The sequence below is a fragment of the Carassius carassius genome, chromosome 3 (assembly GCF_963082965.1).
Source record: "Carassius carassius chromosome 3, fCarCar2.1, whole genome shotgun sequence".
Taxonomy (NCBI): Eukaryota; Metazoa; Chordata; class Actinopteri; order Cypriniformes; family Cyprinidae; genus Carassius; species Carassius carassius.
This window is the reverse complement of record NC_081757.1, coordinates 8,860,687-8,884,641: the sequence shown is the minus strand read 5'-3', so window position 1 is coordinate 8,884,641 and position 23,955 is coordinate 8,860,687. Positions and strand designations below refer to the sequence as shown.

Below are 23,955 nucleotides of genomic sequence, written 5' to 3'. Positions count from 1 at the left end.
CTGTTTATTTCTAAGGCATTTTTATAAAAGCTGCTTAAATATCCTAATTTAACTAAGCTATTAATACTAATAATTTTTAAATGTTACTATATTTTTTATTTAAAATAAAAATAAATAAATATGTACTTATTAAAGTGTATTTATTTATAATTAAATGAAATTTTTTAAATATAAATGGCGATGTATTAGTAAAAAAATATTATGATGTTGAAAATCACTTTTACAAATATTGTTAATTGATTTTGATGTATTGTAATTTCTAAATAAAAGACTTTTGTCAGCCCTTTTGTAAAACAAACTGTTTTAAACTAGACTGGTTTTAAAGTTCATAAAGATTATTCAAACAAAAATAATTATTATAAAAATAATCATCATCATCAGCTTCTTGTTGATGAATTTAGGCGACCTAATATTGAATCTCTGATTTTTAAACACACACACACACACACACACACACACACACACACACACACACACACACACAAAGCACAAAACCTTCATCCAGCCCTGCTTGCATATATATTCAAAAGATGGGAACAAGAAGAAAATAGAACATGGAATTTTAATTACTTGAACAGGCTGATTTTATCTTTATTGTTTTTATTTATTTATTTTGCAGTAATTAATAACACATTATATTTATACGTTTTCTGTGATCCTTGGACGAGTTACACAAAGTTTCATGCTCAGATCACTAACCCTATATATGAACAATATAATATTGATCCCAACATTAGCAGAAATGTCACTATTATAGACTGACACATTAGGAAAAAAACCTAACGAGCTTTACAGCAATCGCCTCTTCCTACTCACTCAGCGATAACTGTGATTTAAGACACATAAAGCCCTGTTGAGTGTGCTTTGCATATTTCCTTGTGTGGCCTCATGTCTGCTACCGCAAGTCAGTTTCAGACGGCCCACACATTCAAATGGATATGTCCTTTTCCGCACAGATATTTGCCCACAGACAGGGAGTTTCCCTGATGCCACGGCCGGGGCTCAAGGAAGAGCTGTTTCCAGCGAGGCAGAGGACACCATCCATCCGGCAAGACCACCAACAATAGCAGCATTGTTCTGCGTGTCTGCAAGGAAACACGGCCTACAGAGAGATGCCATTGTTTTATTGTGTAATGTTACCTGCGATTCGAGAGAAGATAGCGGCCTGTGTTTGTGGTATCAATGTGCAAATATATCATGGCGTTCTTAGGTCACTGCTGAGTTCTGGCACGGGATCGGCTCAAGAGAAGCAGGAAAGTAGAAACCTTTTTATTTAAGAACAGCATTCCTAGGAAAGCGAGAGAGAGAGAGAGTAAGACAGATTGAGAGATCGCTTTCCAACAAAACACCAGCCGTTCTCGAGCAAACAATACACTGGGATCTCTGGAAGAAGCTGCGATCCGCTGCCAGGCATTGTCATTGAAGGTGCCTGTAGCCGGACGGAGATAACACGGCATGGGATGAGCTTTCCTCTCAAGCGACGCCAGAGCTTTGGTTTGGGAGGCAAAACAGGAGATATGAGCCTGAGACCACGGGAAAACCTGAAGCCATGCATAACACAGCCTTCCCACACCTTACTATCAGTGCAGCTTCCTTTGTGTTTGCTGGAGAAGAAATATATATATACATATATATATATATATGCTTAAAGATGAAGTGAAATGTCATTTTCAACTCTTTTATCTTTGAGTGAAACAGGATAAACAAAAGATTTTTGATCATTAAAAGTGGCATACCAAGATACCAAATGGAGGGAGATGGATGAAGAGGCCTGACTGACTGAGGCTGACTGTACTGGAGTTCAAATTAAAGACGGCAATGACAGCAAAACCTAAAAGACAGTACATTTACTAAATGAGCAATGAATTCTTCAAAATCAGCATATTTCTCAGACATTTTATTAGAAATTCACACTCTAGAAAAATGGATGCAAATCAATGAGCACGGCACTGGTACTGCTTCAAAAGTACAGCAATAAGACTTAAAAAAAATAACAAATGGGGACATTATGAGATCCTTTTATTCACACACGTTCATGTGAAACAGCAGATTATATACATTCAGTAGTTGAAGCTGTGGAAGACAAATCCCATATCACATTCTCTGGCTCTCAAATCAGTCCTCCACACCTGCTTCAGAATACATTACGGTAGCAAGCAGTCATCCAGAGATGCTTTCAGTCCCAGAACTCAAAAAAGAAATCATTTCAATGCTGTGGCAGGTCACTTTAATGCACTTGAAGTGTGTTCATGATGTGGTGAAATGCTGTAGCTGTACTGCGTCACGGACTCAAGGAAAGGCAGCTAGTGTTCCAACCGCTTTGTTAGAGTCTCTCCCACAAAACGCTCTCACCTTGATTGAGATTTTAATAAGGGGAAAGATCAAAAATAAAGCTGCGAGCATTTTGACTAAAACGTTGCTTGAAGTAGTGCCAAAAGTATCTGAATTAATGTAATTCTATCCAGACCTTTGACTAATGCTTATATTGTGTAGAAAAACCCCCCAAAACAATTAAGTGCATTTCAAATCATTATATATTAAAAAAACAAAAATCACAAGAGTATTAAATTACTGATTGCAAAAATGTAAGAGATTTTTTATGTGCATTATAAGAAGAAAATGATGGCCAAGTCCAATTAAGCATCACTAATATTCCATTTAATTACAGATCCGGACGCTCCTACATCAAAGCCCTTGACAGGTCACACAAAAAACACAGAACCACTCAACAAAAGACTTCCATAACACAAGCATGGCATGTGGCTTAAATAGTGTAAAAATATCTGCTGTACATATGACACAAATATTTACATAGTTCATTAATGTTTTACGCACCGAATACAAATTCACCTATGTAGTCCTTTAGTCGTGACAAAGACTTAATGCAAACTAAAGCCAAGCACCTCTGATACTGAATCTCCAACGATTTGTTAATAAAAATCGTATAAAAATAATCTTAAAAAATAAATCAATTAAATTAAAATTCTCAGAAGAAAAAAAATATGAAGAATGTTTGCAGAGACAAACTGAGAGCCTGTTGGTTTTCTTTCTTTCTTTCTTTTTTTGGTACAATCTGTTTTTAAATGCAAACAAATTGGTTTCTATTAACTAAATGTACCAAAAAAAAAAGCTGTGTTTGAAAATGATTTCTTCACAGCAAAAATGACAATAGCACATGCATTTTTTTTAATTTTTTATGAGGGTGATCTGAACATTTGGCAATTTCTCTGGATAGCTTAGCTTTTATCTTTTCCTTGTCTGAGAATGTAGCCAATAGAAAAAAAAAAGTCTAATACTTACAAAGGCCTTGTTGATTTAAGAGCAAAAAAAGATATTTGGTACAAATATCAAACGTCAGCATTTTTCTTCTCTCATGGGTCAGGAATTTCACCACGACACCTTCAGTGAACGAATAAACGTGGCCATTACAGTGTCGTTATTTCACTGCTCTTGTATAAAACGCTGCACCTGCTCCCAGAGGTCGAGTCGGAGTCAAAAGAGAGTTTGCATAGAGTCTTAAGGGAACCTACAGAAACGAGTTGATCGGTTGCTGTCAAACGCTGTCGAACTTGTGTTTTAGGTAGTCCTTCATGACCTTGGCAATGGGCAGATCTTCCAGAAACTTCAGGCTCTGCAGACCGATGCACTGCCGGATCTTTATCCTGCACAGATCCTGCAACGTCCTGGGCTGCCCTGAAACACAACGAGTCGCAGGTTAAACCAGAGTCAATCAAATCTGACTGCATTCCTGTCTCAACACAACTATTTAAATCTAATAACTGAGAAAAAAAAAACACAAAAGATGTGTGCCTACAGTCTAAAACGTATAATAGAAACTTTTATTATATTATTAAGGTGCAACTTTTGTGTCTGAATAAATGAACTTAATAAAGTGTTTGCAGAAGCAGACAGAAATGGACGCCTTAATAATTAAACTTAGCAGGTATACATGAAAGACTCTGAATTTAAAGACTACAGAATTAGTAGAATTTTCTCTTTTAGCTCCACATCTTTACAGAAATTAAAAATTCCTCAACATTGGCTTGTTTTAAGAGGTCTCTATAGGCTCTACTTTTTTTATTGTATTTATTTGTTCAAATCTGCTTGTTGATGTTGCTGATTATCAATTAATATTTGTATTACTGTACTGAGTTTTCATTGTTTCATTATACAATTCTTTGTATTATTGTGCTGCTTTGGGTTTGACAAAAGTACTTCATAAATAAAACTAATTATATATATATATATATATTTTTTTTTTTGGTCTGTGTTTTTTTTGTTGTCTCTGTGTACTGGAAGCTTATGTCACTAAAACAAATTCCTTGTATGCACAAGCATACTTGGCAATAAAGCGCTTTCTGATTCTGATATAAATGTAATAATAAATTACAGAGAGCCTGAGTAGATTAAACTAAATTGCTTACTATATTGCAGACGTCTTACAGACTTCTTAGGTACAGCAGCAAAAAACAAGACGTTTAATTCAAAGGGTCAGAAAGAGAGAAAAAATGTTGTATCTGAAAAGAAAAAACTAAACTTAACCAACATTGTAAGAAAAAAAAAAAGCAAATTTTTTTGTGCAGTATATATATAATAAATGTACATATCTGTCATAAAGAGTGTTACTTCAGGTAGGAGCATGAAAAATGACTTTATGGCAGGCCAAAAAACATAAGTCGATGATAGGGGAATTGAGAAGCACTAAAAAGGGGGAAAAATGTTTGCAATCAAAAATCTAATTAAAAACGAAATATAATAATTTATACATTTCTCACAAAGACCCCGTTATTTAAAAAAATGGAGTGATAAAAACTATACCTGCATAGGTACAACAGCAAAAAACACATTTAATTCAACGGGTTAGAGAGAGAAAAAAAAAATGGCCATGAAAATTATTGTTTCTGGCACAAAAAAAACTTCATAAGTGGACATCAGGGGAGGAAGAAAAGGTGCACACACACACACACACAACGTTTTTGTCCTTTTGTCATACTAAAAGAGTTCCAGGAACCCAGTGCACAGAGTTTATCAGTTTTAATGGGCCCGTTTTCCCGTCCCAACACAATATGGCACAGGCTGTGCGCACACAAATGAAGCCAGCTGGAAAAACCACTACAAAGAGCTGGAGACGGCCATCTGCAGCCCCTGTCTTCTGTCAGTCTCCATGCCTTAGCAAAAGCTCTCAACTATAGGTGACGGCAGAGACAGAAATGAAATCAACACGTATTCTCACGCAGCGCACTGACATGAAGTCATGCTCTCAAAGAGTCCTCGATGTAAATACAGCCACCGAAGTGCTTTTTTAATAAATAATCAGGGTGAAATGAGATCTCTCTGAAAGAGCTGACAGTGAGTAAATGTCTGCGAGAGGTGGCTTTGATATGGTGATATCAAAGTTGAAGCGAAGCGCAGGAATGTGGCCATTGTTGCGTACTTGCTCATTAGTGCTTCAGGTAACACGGCTGGCTTTCTCTGACGGCCGATTGTTCTGCGTGGGGGATAGAGATCATAATGCCATTCACTCGACCATTGCTCAACTTACAGATTGACAGAACGGCTACTGCTCTCCGTGAGATTTGACATTTTTCAGGAGAAAAGAGGGAATATGAGCTCCTTTGATGATACTCTCCTTATTAACCCTTGGAGTTTTAATGCTTCGGGTTTTATTTGATTGAAGCTCTTTTCTAATGTATAGCTCTAATATTAACTGGAATGAGCGTATTAGAATGTGCACCGTTCTACGACAAGCCAATTTATTACTGTTGATAATAATATTAAATAAATATATTTCAAATTACATGACAATATTAATAACAACAATTAAAAATATATATTAAAAATATATCACAAAAAAAATATGATAAATACCGAGGTACTAAATCAATTTGTTCATTGTTGTTAAAAAATGAAAATGTTGTTTTATAAAATATTTTTTCCCATGCTAATTCACTGTTGCTAAAAATGACAATATTTGTAAATAAATTATAGTATTAATAACATCACTTATATATACACTGCCGTTCAAAAGTTTGGGATCAGTAAGTTTTTTTAAAGTAGTATCTTATGCATTTATTTGATCAAAAATACAGAAAAAAACAGTAATCTTGCAAAATGTTATAACCAAATAGAATAATGGTTTATATTTCAATATCCTTTCAAATATAATTTATTTCTGTCATGCAAAACTGAATTTCCATCAGCCATTACTCCAGTCTAAAGTATCTTTGATGAATACAAAGTTAAAAGTACAGCATTTAAAATATTAAATATATTTTCTAACAACATAAATCTTTGCTATCACTTCTTAACAATTTAACACATCCTTGCTGAATAAAACCTTTAATTTCTATAAAAAAACAAAAGACAAATAAACATTTAACATCCCCAAACTCTTGAACGTTAGTGATTATTGTTAGAAAAGATTTATATTTTAAATAAATGCTCTTTAACTTTTTATCCATCAAAGAATCCTGAAAAAAAGTGTATCAGGTTCCAAATAAATATGAAGCAGCACAACAGTTTCCAGCACTGATAATAAATCAGCATATTAGAATGATTTCTGAAGGATCATGTGACACTGAAGACTGGAGTAATGATGCTGAAAATGCAGTTTTCACAGCAATAAATTACATTTTAATGTATATTAAAATAGAAAAACTTATTGACATCTTAATAATATAAATTTTATTCCTGTATTTTTGATCAAATAAATCCAGCTTTGATGAGCAGAAGAAACTCCTTTAAAAAACATTAAAAATCGTTCAGATAATAATGTTCCATGAAGACATTTTGTAAATTTACTACCATAAATATATATAAAACCTTAATTTTTTATTAGTTATATGCATTGCTAAGAACTTCATTTGGACAACTTTAAAGGTGATTTCCTCAATATTTAGATTTTTTTTGCACCCTCAGATTCCAGATTTTCAAATAGATGTATCTCTGCAAAATATTGTTCAAGCCATACATCAAAGGAAAGCTTATTTATTCAGCTTTCATATGTATAAATCTCAATTTAAAAAAACTGACTTATTATGATTGGTTTTGTGTTCCAGGGTCATAAATAAGCATTAAAGAGAAGGTGAACATACTTGTGACCTCCTGCAGGAAGTCCAGACAGGGCCGACTGATGCCAGACATACTGACGGAAACAGCCACGGGCGTCTGGCCCTCGTAGTTCCTTGTGTTCGTATCGGCTCCGTAAGTGTACAGCATCTGCGCGCACAGCACATCGTCTCTGAGGGCCGACAGGTGCAGCGGTGTCTGTCCGTCCTCCAGCCGGCCCAGGTTAGTGTCCGCTCCACGCTGCAGGAACATGCGGCAGTACGAGTGGTTGCCCTTAATGACGGCGTAACGCAGCAAGAAGCCGTTCTGAATGTCTATGTTGGCGCTGTGGTCGAGCAGGATGCGGACACAGCTGGAGCGTTCGCGGATGATGGCCAGCTGGAGCGGCGTGGTGCCTTTGTCGCTGAGCGGGTCCACCTCGGCTTTGAACTCCAAGAGTAGACGCACGAAGGAGTCACGGCCGTAGTGGGCCGCAACATGCAGAGGCGTCCAGCCATCGTTGCTCTTGGCGTTGATGATGTCGCTGCGGTACTCAGACTCCAGCATGAGGCGGGCGATGCGGGCGCGGCCATGCATGGCGGCGTAATGCAGAGCGGTGAAGCCTCCGATGAAATCCTTCACTGTGGGATCCGCTGGAGAGACAAACACGACAAAAATCTGAACTAGATAAAAAAAGGTTAATCAAGACAAACTTTAGGTAGACAAAGCTTAAACTTTGAAAATTTCGTTCAGGTGTTGATCACGTTTAAGCATGTTGATAGCATGTTTTTAGGATGATTGATATATTATTAACGTGTTGCTAGCATGATTAGCATGTAGTTTGCATGTCGCTAGCATAATTAACATGAAGTTAACATTTTGCTAACATGTTCCTAATATGATTAGCATTCCCAGCATGTTTCTAGCAAATTTCTAGCATGATTAGCAAGTGATTAGCATCTAGCATGATGGAATCCTTCACTGTAGGATCCGCTGAAGAGATAACACATGACAAATATGAACTAGATAAAAAAGGTCTGTCAAGACAAACTTTAGGTAGACAAAGCTTAAACTTTGAAAAATTTGTTCAGTTTTTGATCACGTTTTTAGCATGATTTATATATTACAAACGTGTTATTATCATGATTAGCATGTAGTTAACGTCGCTAGCATGTTCCTAGTATGATTAGCATGTTACTAGCATGTTGTTAACATGATTAGCAAGTTACTAGCGTGTTGCTAGCATGTTTCTAGCAAGTTTCTAGAATGATTAGCAAGTCACTAGCATGTTGTGTTAGCATGATAAGCAAATGATTAGCATGTTGCTAGCATGATGAAATCCTTCACTGTGGGTCCCGCTAAAGAGACACACACAAATCTGAACTACATAAAACAAAGATTTAATTGAGAAAAAGATTAAAGCAGTTGTCAAAGCTTGAAGTCTGAAAGTTTCGATAGTTTAGTTGTTGACTGCATGTTTCTTGCTTGATTAACATGCTGATAGCATGTTTTAACCATGATTAACATTACTAATGCGTTGCCAGTGTGATTAGCATGTAGTAAGCATTTTACTTGCATGTTCCTAGTATGATTAGCCTGTTGTTAATGTGATAATCAAGTTACTAACATGTTTATAGTATGGTTAGCATGTTTCTATCATGACTAACAAGTTATTAGCATGTTGCTAGCATGTTTCTGTCATGAATAACAAGTTAATAACATAATTCTAGCATGATTATCAAGTTACTAGCATGATTATCAAGTTACTAGCATGATTATCAAGTTACTAGCATGATTAGCATGTTAATAGCATGATTATCAAGTTACTAGCATGATTAGCACGTTACTAGCATGATTAGCTTGTTTTTTAGCATGATTAGCATGTTTCTAGCATGATTAGCAAGTTAGTAGCATGTTACTAGCATGATTATCAAGTTACTATCATGATGAAAGCATCCTTCACTGTGGGATCTGCTGGAGACAAACACATGACAAATCTGAACTAATTCAACTGAACACCTAATTAAACAGAATTTCTGAGTCTGTTATTTTCCTGTTTATTTCCGTGAAGTTGCTTTAAAACAATATGTATTTTATGAAGTGCTATATAAACAATGGTGACTTGACAACCAAGAACATCAGGCAAGAAACAAGAAAAGTTTGTAAAAATTACATTCATTAGGCTTGCTATAATTATTATATTAGAAATATTACTAGCACACTAAACCAAACATTTGGATCATTTCCATAATATTACTATATTTTAATCAAAGGACTGTAACTTGGTAATGATTTTCTCTGATGACAGTCTCCGAATTTTCTCTGAATCTCAATCAGTATAGATGACTGAACACTTGATTGTGGATCATTCTATCTGCAGATGTTTAGACAAAAAAACCAGCCCTGTTCCATAGCGCCCTCTAACGTGTAGCATGCATTACTACACATAACTAATAATGAACGCAACGTAGCAGTCTCTTTCTGTGCAGCTTAACACCAGTTTAGTGTTTCAAGGCAAAATAACGAAAAGATAACGTAAATAGAGTGTAATAGAGTAAAACATCACCTCAAACACAATAATAAACTGGTTATCACAGAGAATAAAGTACATGAAATGTGGAGAGGGATCACTTTTACAATTAAATAGTGATTAATATACACAAAACAGAACTTTTTCATGATTTTTTTTGTCCCTTCTGGACCTTGGAAGTTTAAATTACCATTTGCTCTTGTTGTGTTGAAATAAGAAGCTTCTACATTTTGTGTGTTTTAAGTGTCACTTTGAAAAAATCAACCACAGTTTTTAGTAAATGTCAAACAAAGCTGATAATTTGAGATTTTCTTACTAACTGACACTTTAAATCACTTCTGCACATCTTGCCACTGTCCTAAAACAGTCTTTACCTCCGTGTTCGAGGAACACGCGCACACAGCGCTCCTTCCCCTTCGCCGCAGAGAAGTGCAGCAGTGTCCAGCCATTGGCGTCCCTGATCTTGGGCGAGTAGCCCTGCTCCAGCATCTTGCGGACGGTGTAGACATCGCCGGCTGCCACTGCCGCTTGGATCTGCAGCTCTTCCTGTAACTCTGGGTTCCTTCTACAGTGATGGTTCAGCATCCTGTCACATCTCGCAGTACGGCGCTCAGACGCTCCTGTGTCCCTGCAGACAAACATACTCAAGTGAACTTATAAAAAACATTTTTTATCCCCAAACATCATATGACACTGATCAAATAAATAGGAAGACAAATAAACAATGAGTCAGACATTAACATGTTGGTCTGATATAATCACAATGTCTACATATTTCAGGGAAAACAATCTGGATTATAATATCTACACCTCATTAATTTGAGCTCTACTAGTGCTGTCAGATGATTAAATCGCAATTAATTGCATACAAAATAAAAGTTTTTGCTTACCTAATATATGCGTGTATACTGCATATATGCATTTGTCTTTCTTTTTACCTCTATAATGAAGTTTTGTTTACTTTTATTTTGGATGCGATTAATTTCTTGACAGTACTGATCTCTATACATCACTTCATTATAGAGATAAAAATAAAAAATATATATATTCTTTTAACACTACAATTACCAAATATCACTTGTTACAAAATTGTCAATGTTTTTTCAAATCTTTATATTGAGAATATATTGTAATAGCTACTATTATAAATACTAATTTCAAAATTTCTTTGTTGCTGATTTTTTCTTTATATTTTTAACAGGAGAATATGATAGATACGAATATAAAAACAAATAGGTAACATTAATATAGGATCAAAACTGTGTGAAAGTAAATAAATGCACACATCGCTGTTAAAATACTAACAATATATTTTTGCATGCAAAGTAATGAGATATTGTCAGCTGCATTGCGTGAAGCCAAAACCATCAAACCAACCATAAACAAGCTTAGACAGCACATTTTAATATACTACAAAATGACAGAAATTACACACACACATATATATATTTATACATGGCCATGGCCTACAGATAATTAGAAATCTCAGCTATGAGCCAAAATTACCATTCATTAATGTCTTGTAGTTTTGAAACAGCCTTTGCGTTCTGCATCCATATTCACATCCACTTCAGATCTCCATTCTAGACATGCACAGTAATATAGAAATATCATCATTCATGAGTATCACTATTCACATATTCATTATTAAAGAATGTATACACATGATTTAACATATGCATTTATATGGATACAACATGCATGTTTACGTGCATAATCTTCTTTTAGCCACACCTGTCTGATGACGTCTTATTTACACACTTATCTGTCACGTTGCATTGATTATCTCTCTGTTTAGGAGGAAATATTAACGGTCACCCATCAGTTCATTGTGTTTTTGTCTTTCAGCCTCTGAAAAACAGAGCAATTAAATACCTTTATTAACTTATATCAATGCAAATGTTTCCAAATATACGTGGTATATACCAGCAACGGCAGTTTAACCATTTTATCACCTCAAATAGGTTAAATAAAAGGAGAATAATCATGTTTGTAGCTGCTGCACTGAGAACAATGAATCTGTTAGCTGCTGTGCTAAACCAGCTGTGGCTGCTAAAATCAGCCTCAAACAAACACTAAAGCGGCTCTTTTTAGAGACCGGCGTGATTTAATTTAATACCGCTGAAGTTTCGATACGATAATTCTGACACTGAACATTAAACTGAAGGAGAATTTGACAAACTCTGTGACTGACATGTACTGTTACTGCATTAGCATAGTTAGCATTTAGCCAGCGGTTACTTACCATTTTCATAACAACGCTGCTTTTAAAGTTACTCAAACTCTCTTAACCTGCGGCTAGAGGATACAATTAACGATATCTGCTCATTAACACAATAAAGACTCGATAGACCGTGAAATAATATATACATAATATACATACAGAGTACAAATACAGTCAGGTAGCCATGAACATCATCTCCAAGGCTTCAAACCACAACAGCCAATCACATTCCAGCTGTCAAACACGTCATGCCTACATCATGCTGCTGCGAAACAAATCGCCGGATGTCAGGGTTTTGCGACAATTGTGGCTGTATAATGGCAAACAGCACGCCATGTGGTTTATATGGAGGCGTTTGATTCTTGTAGCGGAGCGGATTTTATATCACAGCTGAAGAAAAGATCCCAGGTTTTAAATGAGTAGTTATAAATGCTTTTAATCACAGTACGAGTGTATGATTTAACGGGAAGCATCGTTCTACAGATCACGATACGTCACTGGATACAATCACGATTCTACACATACAAAATCTCTAGTCAAACTTCGCGGCCCTTTGAATATGGGGTTATTTTTCTATTTATGAACCTTTCGTCAACGAGATAAATTGCAGAGACCGATTCAGTGGCTTTAAGTAGAAATTATAAAGGATATCGAGAAAATTGTAAATGCATCGTGTAAGCAACGAATATACTGTCATCAAACATTGTAATAATAACTTTTTTATTTTTATGGAAAAGCTCGAAATGTCCTTAATAAGTACTTTATACCAGTAGTTGTGTGTGTTTAGTGTTGTATTGTGATTTTATTCGTTCGTGTCTTTATTAAATATATAACCATAATAAACGGCTGCTTATTTAAAGTAAACATTTTTACACATTCAGGACAGATTACAGGGTATGTGTTTAAGACCAACTGAATTTGGCATGACTTACAGTAATACAAAGTCAAAATTTTGAATAGCAGGCATATAATTTCTTTGTAGGCTCCTAGAAAAGAGAGTCAGGAAATCATCTGCCCTTGTTCAGCCAATCAGAAACAATCCCTGCCTGTCAATCATTGTCCATAATCAGGTTTGCTGATGTTGAGTTGTGTCTGGCCCTTTATTTTCACAGAGTCTCATCATGGATGCCTCAGGATTGGATCTCCAAGCTGTTTTTGGGCTGTTACATGCAGGATCTGCTCCCAGCGTGAGCAGTGAAGAGCTGGCCAGGAGAGTCTCATTATGTTTTATGAGTCAAGCGGCGTCCGTCACACACACAGACCTCATGTGCTTGTGTCTCACTCTTACTGAGAGCATCATTAGCAGACTGACGGCACAGAGTCTGCCACAAGATGCCACAAAGTACTATGAAGATGTGATGAGACGGCTGTTTGGAGAAATGCATCTGATGGCAAAACTGGTAGGTTAAATCAAATTATATTATATTTTGATCAATAAAATATAACTTTTACCATTATGATCATATTTATTTGACAATTAAGCACATTTCTTCCACTAAATTCTCATTACATCAATGTTATATTAGTTTAGAAATATACCCATTTTCTTTAATTTTATATATTATTTATATCTATATCATCTTATTTATATAAATCCGTATATAAATATATATCCATGCTGCTTTCAATTTATGATGATTTAAATATATATTTTTAATGTATTTATATAAAAGTTATCCATATCAATGCCAGTCAAAAGTTTTTGGACATTAAGATTTGAATATATTTTAAAAGGTAATTTATTTCTGTGATCAAAGCTGAATTTTCAGCATCATTACTCCAGTCTTCAGTGACGCATGATCCTTCAGAAATAATTTTGATATACTGATTTGCTGCTCAAGAAACATTTATTATTATTATATTGAAAACAGCTAAATATATGTATATGTATATTATTATTATTATTATTAGTTTTTTTGGGTGGAGGGTGGTTGGGGTTAGTTCTTTGATGAATAGACATGTCAGAAGAACAGCTTTTATCTGACATAGAAGTAGTTTGTAAAATTATAAATGTCTTCGTCATCATTTTTTATCAAATTAATGCACCCTTGCTATTTAAAAAGTAATAATTTCATAATAAATATATAATGATTTAAATATACTGAGTCCAAGCTTTTGAATGGTATAGTGTATAATGATAAAATAAATGATTATCTTTGGATCTTCATCAAAGTATTATTTAAAAACCCCCAAAAATTGACATATATACATTGCAAAAAAAAGTAAAATATTTATATAAGATTATTTAAAAAATCTAATAATTAATGGGCTTAATTTAGCTAATGTAATGTAAATTTTTTGTTATTTGATTTATATATTCATATTTGTCAGTGGAATATGTTTTGACTGGTTTGATGTCTTGATGCAGGTCTCTCTCCTCAGATCTGGAGACAAGCTGGTGTCTCATTTATCTGGAAAGTGCATGTCAGTCTATATCATCAATGACATTCGCATCTCTGTGAGTAATGGGGCTGTACATTAAGATAACTTCCAACATCGGCAGCCATATCAACATGCAGCCCGAGACCGGTCGCCCACTGAGGCTAAGCTGATTGTTGATTTCAGGGAGGCAGCAGCTGGATGTGGAGACACGCGTGTGCTGAAGTGTTTGAGAAATCAGTGTCCAGCGGTGAACTGGACTCCTGTCTGTGGTCCCTGACCGCTGTGATTAAAGCAGTGCTGAGAGGAGACACAGGCCCCAATCAGAGAGGTACTAAAGAGTCTTCACACACAGACACTTGCTTTATTATGCTTATCTGAATTGGAATCACGTAGAAACTTACGCAAGGTTTAATCTGAGGTGGCGAGAGAGGCAGGACCTCAGGAGAAAATGTTCATAATTGACTGAAAATGTAAAACTGGTGAAAAAGATGGAGAAATTACAATGTAAACAACTATTCACTTACATCTGAACCTAAATCAACTTGCAATGACTTAAAGTCATTGTGGAAGTGACTTGACATTCAGCCAAGTATAGTGACCCATACTCAGAATTCATGCTCTGCATTTAACCCATCCAAAGTGCACACACACACAGAGCAGTGAACACACACACTGTGAACACACACCCGGAGCAGTGGGCAGCCATAGTCAGAATAACGTGTTTACCAAACATTTGATGACTTATGATAATAATAAAACAATACCTTCCAACATAAAAATAGAATGGTTTGAGAAAAGCGGAGTCATTATTTTTTATTAAATCACCTTATTCTCAAATAAGTAAGTTAACTTAAACCCATTTTTTTATGTTGGACATTATCATTTTTATAATAATAAAACTGTTCAACATGCAAAAATAATGAGTTTATATTATTATTATCATTATTAAGTCACCTTAAACCCATTTTGTCCATGTAGGACATTATCATTTTAATAATAATAATAATAAAATGGTACCCTTCAACATGAAAGAATAATGGAAATAAGGTGACATTATTATTGTTATTGTTATTGATAACAATGATTATATATTAAATCATTATTTTTCATAATGGAAGTTATTGTTTTATTATTGATAATATTTTTTTTTTAATAGTAATAATAAAATATTTTTTTTCTTATTAATATTAGAATGGCAGTCAAACAACAGCTTGTAGTACCAAATGAATTACAAAATATTGTAGTTATTTTTAAAGCAATATAATACTCATTTAGAACTGATAACTCTGGGTTTAATATATACTGTGTTACTTTAGACACAAAACGATTTACATCCAATCTTTGGCTTCTCATTTCAGAGGACGTGATTTCTTTTAATCCCAGCTAGTCGTTTTTCTCCACAGATGTTTTGACGAAGCTTCTTTTTGGACTGGATTCCTCCATCGCTTGCTTGTACACACACCTTCTGAGTCCAGACACACAGGAACCTCACAAAAGAGAACCGGTGAGTCTCTCTAGAAGCATGTGTGAGTTCTTTGACCTCCTGGAGGTGCTCTGCGCTGCCCGGCTCAGATACGGAGTCTGTTCTTCAGCTCAGAGAATCATGTTCGTTGAGTCGCGAGCGCTGCTTCACGTCGTGAGAGCTGACGTGGAGTATCTGGTGAAGAAACGAGCGCTGCTTCTTCTGAAGAGAAGTCTTCTGCGGAGAGCCGGGGAGGACTGGGCTTCAGCTGAAGCTCAGTGTGAATCACGTGAAGATCCCAGCCTGATGGAGGACACGCTGATCATGGCAGATAAAGTGTTACAGGAAGTCACTGCAGGCTGGCTGAAGGAAGTCCCTGTGAAGGCTCAAGCCAGTTTCTTTGGAGGGAACTGTGAGGTGAGTCTCCGTGGGACGCAGAAGGACGATGTGATTCAGAGAGCCGTGAGCCTGATTCTGCTGAAGTCATTGGAAATACACATTCAGTCCCCTCCATGGAAAGGTGACTGTCATACTAGAGTTCAATGGTTTTCACAGTATCTTACTAACAGCTAAAACATGACCGTTTACTTTACATGCTGGCTTAACAAAGTCTCCACTAAAAGGATGTCTGAAAGTTTAAAAAATAGTTTTTTTATATGCTATATGGTTGCTAAGGTAGTGACTGCTCAGCGAATATAAATTCACTTTAAACCACGGCTTCACGGGGCTTATTGCTTTTATAAAACGGTTATTCGATAAACATAGTAAGGTTTCACAGAATAAAACAAATAAAGTGTAATGATATAAATAAAAACAGTATTCATCCACCAAACACAATGTAGTTCCTCAGAATCAGTTGTGGTTGGAACAAAGTGGTTGCCGAGCAACACACAGAAGTAAACAAAGGTGAATGTTTGTAGTGTCATTTACAGCAGCTTTGAATGTGGCTCAGCCAATCAGAATCAAGGACCGAAACTCTCCACTTTATAATAATTTTTTAAGGAATAAAAGAATGTGCTTTTATTAAAAAAAACAAGTCTAGATATAATACTGCCTAATATTTTTGTAATAAAAAAAAATTACATTTGTGATATTTCTGGAATGAGCAGTGCCATTTTGTGTTGTATTGTTACATAAAAACAAGAAATAAAAAAAAAGACAAAATGTTTTGTTATTTTTGAAAAAGCTGAAAACAAAATGTTAATTTTAGATAACAAACTTTAGGGAACTGAAATACGTGAACAATACTTATTAAATACAAAATTATAAAACTTTTTTTTTTCTTTTAATAAAAGCTGAATAGAAAAAAAAAAAGAAGAATGAAAACATAAAAAAGACAAAAATTTAAAACTGAAAAGACAAAAAAAGCTATAATATATTCTATCAAAGTATACAAATAATACTAAAAATGCTAAATAATACTAAAACACTGGTGCCACCATAACATAAATGAATTGCATTTTTTGAATGATTTTGGATAAACCGATTCACAAAGCATTTGGAAATCACTTGACTGAAAGAATATTTGACCATGTCCAAAATCGCATACTCTGACTAGGAACTTCTTTTGGACAAGTAATTCATTAGCAACCACTAAATTGTAAGTAAGTTATATATAAGTTCTTTACTGCAATTCGTAAATCTTCTCCAATGGGCTCATGAGTCCATCAGGTGCACACTTTTCAATCTCGCCAGAAACAGTAGGTCGCCCGGGACTTTTCGTCCATTGTTTTCAGACACACTACTTTGCTCATTTACTGTTTTTCGCCTAAGGGAAGTATGCAATTTCAGATGCAGCCTTTCTAGTTTCTAATTGCTAGTATATTCATATTCATTGTCATATTTAATAACACATGCCATTTAATGAAGTTCACCAGCAGAGGGTGACGTATCCCTGCATAATGCGTGTCTTTCCTGTGTTTTTCAGGCTCTCAGAGAGACATTGACGTCTGTGGGTATTTAACTGAGCTCATGTCCTTCCTCCAGCGTCACGGGACTCTGGTGTCTCCAGGCGCTCACAGCTGCTCCTGGGTGTCTGTAGTATTTGCTGAACAGGATGACGACATGATGGAATCAGCCAAGACTTTGATTGGATTGTATTTATATCAGAAAAGGTTTGGAATTGGTTTTATACATCCCGTTATAATGGAACTGTACAAAATTATGTGTTTCTTCCAACGGAAATGAGTAATTCTGAGGCCAGTGCTAATATCTAGACATATACAGCATTGCTGAAATTAAATGTACATTTTTTTAACAATATTTACTTAAAGTAGACTCAAATGTCGGTAAGATAAAAAAAAAGTCTGTTCGGCTCACCAAGGGTGCATTTATTTGATCAGAAATACAGCAAAAACAGTAAACAATTTAAAATAGCTGTTTTGTATTTTAATATATTTTAAAATGTAATTTATTCCTGTGTTCAAAGCTGAATTTTCAGCATCAATACTCCAGTCCGTATTTTCATTAACTAACATTCACAGAGATTAACAGTGTAATGTATTGTTCATTTTAGTTAATACATTAACCCTAACCCTAATAATCTATCTATCTATAGTTTAAGAAACAATTCTCACTCTTAACTAGTTGCTTATTAACATGCATAATACTAGCGGTTTATTAGTACTTATAAAGCTCATATTAATGCCCTATTTTGCGTGACCATATTCTCAAATCACTTAATCATACCCCATATCTAAACTTAACAACTACCCAACTAACTATTAACAAGCAGAAAATTTGAGGTGAATTGAAGAAAAACTCTTAATAGTAAATATGTCCCCAAATCCTTGTCCTCAAGTTTTACCGTCTTAACAAATAAAACAAATTATTATTAAAAGTTTATATATATTTATAGAAAGAGAGAGAGAGAGCATGCATGTTAATAAGCAACTTTATATAGGTGCTTCTCAATAAATTAGAATGTCGTGGAAAAGTTCATTTATTTCAGTAATTCAACTCAAATTGTGAAACTCATGTATTAAATAAATTCAGTGCACACAGACTGAAGTATTTTAAGTCTTTGGTACTTTTAATTGTGATGATTTTGGCTCACATTTAACAAAAACCCACCAATTCATTATCTAAACAAATAAGAATATCATAAGACCAATAAAAAAAAGTTGTGAATTATTGGCCTTCTGGAAAGTATGTTCATTTATATACATGTACTCAATACTTGGTAGGGGCTCTTTTTTGCTTTAATTACTGCTTCAATTTGGCGTGGCATGGAGGGGATTTGTTGCACTGCTGAGGTGGTCTGAAGCCCAGGATTCTTTGACTGTGGCCTTCAGCTCATCTGCTTTTTTTGGTTTCTTGTTTCTCATTTTTCTCTTGACAATAGCCCATAGATTACCTATGGTGTTCAGGTCTGGTGAGTTTGCTGGCCAGTCAAGCACACCAACACCATGGTCATTTAACCAACGTTTAGTGCTTTTGGCAGTGTGGCCAGGTGCCAAATCCTGCTGGAAAATGAAATCAGCATCTTCAAAAAGCTGGTCAGCAGAAGGAAGCATGAAGTGCTCCAAGATTTATTGGTAAACGGGTGCAGTGACTTTGGTTTTCAAAAAACACAATGGACCAACACCAGCAGATGACATTGCACCCCAAATCATCACAGACTGTGGAAACTTAATACTGGACTTCAAGCAACTTGTGCTTTGAGCTTCTCCACCCTTCCTCCAGACTCTAGGACCTTGGTTTTCAAATGAAATACAAATCTTGCTCTCATCTGAAAAAAGGACTTTGGACCAATGGCAACAGTCCATTTCTTCTTCTCCTTAGCCCAGGGGTAAGAAGCCTCTGACGTTGTCTGTGATACAGGAGTGGCTTAACAAGAGGAATACGCCAAAATCCTTCGACACGTCTGTGTGTGGTGACATCTTGATACCTTGACCCCAGCCTCAGTCCATTCCTTGTGAAGTTCTCTAAAATTCTTGAATCGATTTTGCTTGACAATCCTCGTAAGGCTGCGGTTCTCTCTGTTTGTTGTGCATCTTTTTCCTTCCACTCAACTTTCTGTTGACATGCAACATGCTTGGATACAGCACTCTGTGAACAGCCAGCTTATTGGCAATTAATTTTTGTGACTTGCACTTCTTGTGAAGGGTGTCAATGATTGTCAGAGACCATTTTGAAGGCTCAGGAAATCTTTGCAGGTGTTTTGAATTGATTAGCTGATTGGCATGTCATATTCTAATTTGTTGATCGAGAATTGGTGGGTTTTTGTTAAATGTGAGCCAAAATCATCACAATTAAAAGTACAAAATACTTAGACTACTTCAGTCTGTGTGCACTGAATTTATTTAATACATGAATTTCACAATTTGAGTTGAATTACTGAAATGAACTTTTCCTTGACATTCTAATTGATTGAGAAGCACCTGTGTGTCTGTCTTTCTGTCTGTCTGTCTGTCTATATATAGTGCACAGCATAAATGAGTACATCCCCTTTAAATCTTAACAAATTTAGCAAATTTTGAATTTAGACATTCAAAAACAATGGACTTGTGATAAGGCTCCTGAAATACTCAGGTCTTCACTTTAAGTTTTAATTTAGGGATGAGTGAATTTTTGCTAGAAAAAGAGCAGGAGAAATAACATGCAAGTGTCTCAGAGCCAGCAAAAGCTGTGAAAAGAATGACACTTTATCTCAAAGAGCCTGCAGAAGTGACATGCATTGTTGTTGTGCGTTACTGTAGTCAAAGCAAAATAAACTCATTTAACCTCTTCCAGGTCCCATATTTACAAAATATTGACTTCTGGGAATCCATACTCAATCCATACTCAAGAGACCAAGTCAATCATTTCGGATCCAAAAGCATCCAAAATGTTCTGGTATTGCTAGAGGGAGGAGTACAATGAGAAGTGCTTGGTACCCACAATGACGTTCAGTGGTAATAAAGCTTTTATATAGAGATGAGTGAGTGCTAAAGGTGTGAGTTTATCAATGCTGGCATGAATTCACACAACCCTGTGTGATGTAATACAAAAACTTGAAACAGAAGATACCCTCCCCTCATTCCCTGCATTATTGGGCATTTTATCAGCCTGACAATGAATATATTCATATTCCCAAGGTGAAAATCCTTCAGTGGACACGTGTTTCACTCAATCTTAACGCTCTTGAGCAGCTGTGGGGGTTTCTGTAGAACTCCTCATTAAAGACCAGAGCATTTAAGGTCGTCCTCCAGGAGTTAAACAGCACAGATGTGAAATTTGTCATGAACTTTTACACACAGTGCCAAGAAGGGTCAGAGAAGTATACTTTAAGTTTTGGGGGACATACTAATTACTAGAGTATTATAAATTTTCTGAATTAAATCTAGGGTTTACTCATTTCTGCAATCCTTCATTTAAACATAATTGGCTTATTTAGTTATCTTATAGAAAATATTGGGATATATTTTGTTGTTTTTAATGTTTAAATTGTGCCATCTTTCCATTAATTATATTAGTGATATTTAAGAAAATACATCTTTTATATTTATTCAGAGGGGGTGGACTCATGTATGCTGTGCACTGTATATACAGTGCCTTGCGAAAGTATTCATACCCCTTTATTTATTTCACATTTTGTTATGTTGCAGCCTTATGTTAAACTGCTTATTCATTTTTTTTTCACATCAATCTACAGTCCATACATCATAATCACAAAGCAAAAACAGAACTGTCACAAGTTTGTAAATTTATAAAAAAACTAAAATATGTACATTGCATAAGTTTCCTTAACTCAGTTCTTAGCTGAAGCACTTTTACAGGCTCAAGTATTTTTGTGTATGATGTGTGAAGATTTGCGCATTTGGCAATTATCTGCCATCCTTCTCCTCATCTCTTCACCTCTCAAGCTCTGTCAGGTGTGATGGGGGCAGATGCACTTTTTCAGATTTCTCCAGAAACTTTTCTTTGGGTTCAAGCTTAGGCTCTGGCTGGGCCACTCAAGGACATTCACAGAGTTGTCTATAAGTCACTCTTGGTGTGTGCTTATGGCCATTGTCCTGTTAGAAGGTAAACCTTCTGCCCAGTCTGAGCTTCTGAATGCCCGGGACTAGATTTAAAAAAATATATATTTTGGTGCATTGAGCTTTTCTTCTACTCTAGTTCCTCAGCCCCTGCCGCTGAAAAAACAGTCCCACAGCATGAGGCTGCTACCAGCACACTTTACTCTTGGGATGGTACTCTGCAGGTGATGAGCAGAGCTGGTTTCCTTCAAACATGATGCTTGGAACTGAGGTTCATCAGACCAGATAATCTTGTTTCTCAGAGTCTGAGGGTCTTTTCGGTGCTTTTTTATGTAAATTCTAAGTGTGTTTTCATGTGTCTTTACTGAAGAGAGGATTGAGTCTTGCCACACCTCCATAAAGCCCAGATTGGTGGAGTGTTGCAGTGATATTTACCCTTCTGTAGGTTTTTCCTAACGCCACTTATGATCATGGAGCTCAACTAGTGTTACCATCAGGTTCTTGGTCACCACACTAACTGAAGCCCTACTCCATCACTTACTCAGTTCGGCTAGGAGGCCAGCTCTAGGAAGAGTGCTGATTGTTCTTAACGTCTTCCATTAATGGTAACAGACACTACTTGCATTTTGTGACCCTTCAATGAAGCAGAATTCTTTCTGAACTCTTCCCCGATGCAATCCTGTTTCTGAGCTCTATAGGTAGTTATTTTGACCTCAGGGATTGGTTTTTGCTCTGATATGTGTTTTCAGCTGTTAAGACAGGTGTTCAAAATCATACCCATTCAATTGAATTTGCCACAGGTTAACTTCACTTGAAGTGTAGTAACATCTACAAGCAACATGAATGTTCCTGAGCTAAAGTTCAACTGTCCAAAATAATAATATTTTTATTTGTAAACCTGTGTTTTTCTTTGCCATTAAGGTGTATGGAGTTTAGAATGTTGTGGGGAAAAAAGTATTTTAAAGCAATTTAACATAGCATCATAACAAAACATGAAAAAAAATGAAGGGGTATGAATACTTTCAAAAGGCTCTATCAATCTGTCTGTCTGTCTGTCTGTCTGTGTGTGTGTATATGTATGTATATATTTATATATTTATATATTTATATATATATATATATATATATATATATATATATATATATTAGTTATTATTAAATATATAAGTTAAGAATATGTCTTAACATGTCATAACTTAATGTCTTAACACAAAAGTAAGTAAATGACAAATATTCCTTTGTTCTCTTCACAGTTTGAGCTGCTCAGACTCTGGGGTTTGTGTCTGGGGTTGTAACCCTCACTGTCATTTCATACTTCTGCTCCGCTCCCTCTCCTTCGACCACAGCGTGCTGCTTGACTTCCTCATCTCCTCTGAGACGTGTTTCCTGGAGTACTGCGTCCGCTACCTGAAGCTTCTCCGCGAGGAACAGACGGCCTTCTCTAGCTCTTGTCGTCATATTGAAGATTTTGATTGTGCTGGAAGAAGAACCGATCCCGCTTTTCAGGCTCCTTCTGCTGTTTCAGAAATGCTGGATGTTGTTCCCTGCACTAGATCGTCAGCAGGTAATGATGTCCCACGACTGGTTGATTATGGGAGCTCAGACGAATCCGAGGAGGCAGAAGAGCGTGTTCCTGGCAGGAAGTCTGGGAATACTGAGGCAGATTCTGGTAGGACTCTATCTGGAATGGTGCACACTGAACATGCATCTGATTCTCTGCTGGGTAAAGTGTTTGTGTGTCTTGTGGACTTGAGGACCGCTATGACCAGACTACATAACAGGGGTCTCTTCCCCTACAACCCTAACTCACTTCTAAAACTGCTAAACAGCATTGAACCCCAGAGAAACATGCTTAGTTAGCTTTGACTTAAAGCTAATGGACAAGAATAGATTAAAACTGATCAGAAATGTCAACCTGTTATGACCTCCTCAATTAAAGCACTGAATAAACACATCACTGAACCAAAAAAATATTTTTTTGCACCAAAATTATTGTAATGGAAGGATTTAATAGATTAAATTAAATAAATATATGATGGAAGGATAAAATACAACATGGAATGTGCGATTTAATATATATATATATATATATATATATGTGTATATATATATATATATATATATATATATGAAATATGACATGGAATGTTCAAAAAATAAAAGAATATTGAAATGTAAGCATAAAGCATTAAATGCATTTATATTCTCATAAAATGGAAATGGAGCCTTATTTACACTTACTGTACTTTTTGTACTTTTATTTGTCATGTTAAAAAAGGACCTGAAATATGCTTTAAAATGTGTCAGCTCTCATGATGAAATATACTTTTCGGTTTATTTATTCATTGTC

The 23,955-nt window shown here is 35.6% G+C and overlaps 2 protein-coding genes across 3 annotated transcripts; one reads left to right on the top strand and one right to left on the bottom strand.

The window, feature by feature from the left end:
• Positions 1-1,882: 1,882 nt before the first annotated feature.
• Positions 1,883-12,103, bottom strand: asb7 (ankyrin repeat and SOCS box containing 7). Of its 2 annotated transcripts, none has more exons than XM_059527505.1 (5): positions 11,961-12,103; positions 11,084-11,160; positions 9,952-10,205; positions 7,095-7,700; positions 1,883-3,693 (listed from the first exon to the last, which is right to left on the bottom strand). In XM_059527505.1, the coding sequence occupies exons 2-5, from the start codon at positions 11,128-11,130 to the stop codon at positions 3,554-3,556; spliced, it is 1,047 nt and encodes a 348-aa protein (XP_059383488.1). In that variant the 5' UTR covers positions 11,131-11,160; positions 11,961-12,103; the 3' UTR covers positions 1,883-3,553. The 2 variants fall into 2 exon arrangements, with proteins under 2 accessions (XP_059383488.1, XP_059383495.1); XM_059527512.1 differs by having other exon boundaries at positions 9,952-10,197; positions 11,961-12,016.
• An 814-nt stretch (positions 12,104-12,917) lies between these two features.
• Positions 12,918-23,558, top strand: lins1 (lines homolog 1). The gene is made up of 6 exons (XM_059527494.1): positions 12,918-13,201; positions 14,170-14,259; positions 14,367-14,511; positions 15,587-16,165; positions 17,573-17,759; positions 22,859-23,558. The coding sequence occupies exons 1-6, from the start codon at positions 12,923-12,925 to the stop codon at positions 23,463-23,465; spliced, it is 1,887 nt and encodes a 628-aa protein (XP_059383477.1). The 5' UTR covers positions 12,918-12,922; the 3' UTR covers positions 23,466-23,558.
• Positions 23,559-23,955: the final 397 nt, after the last annotated feature.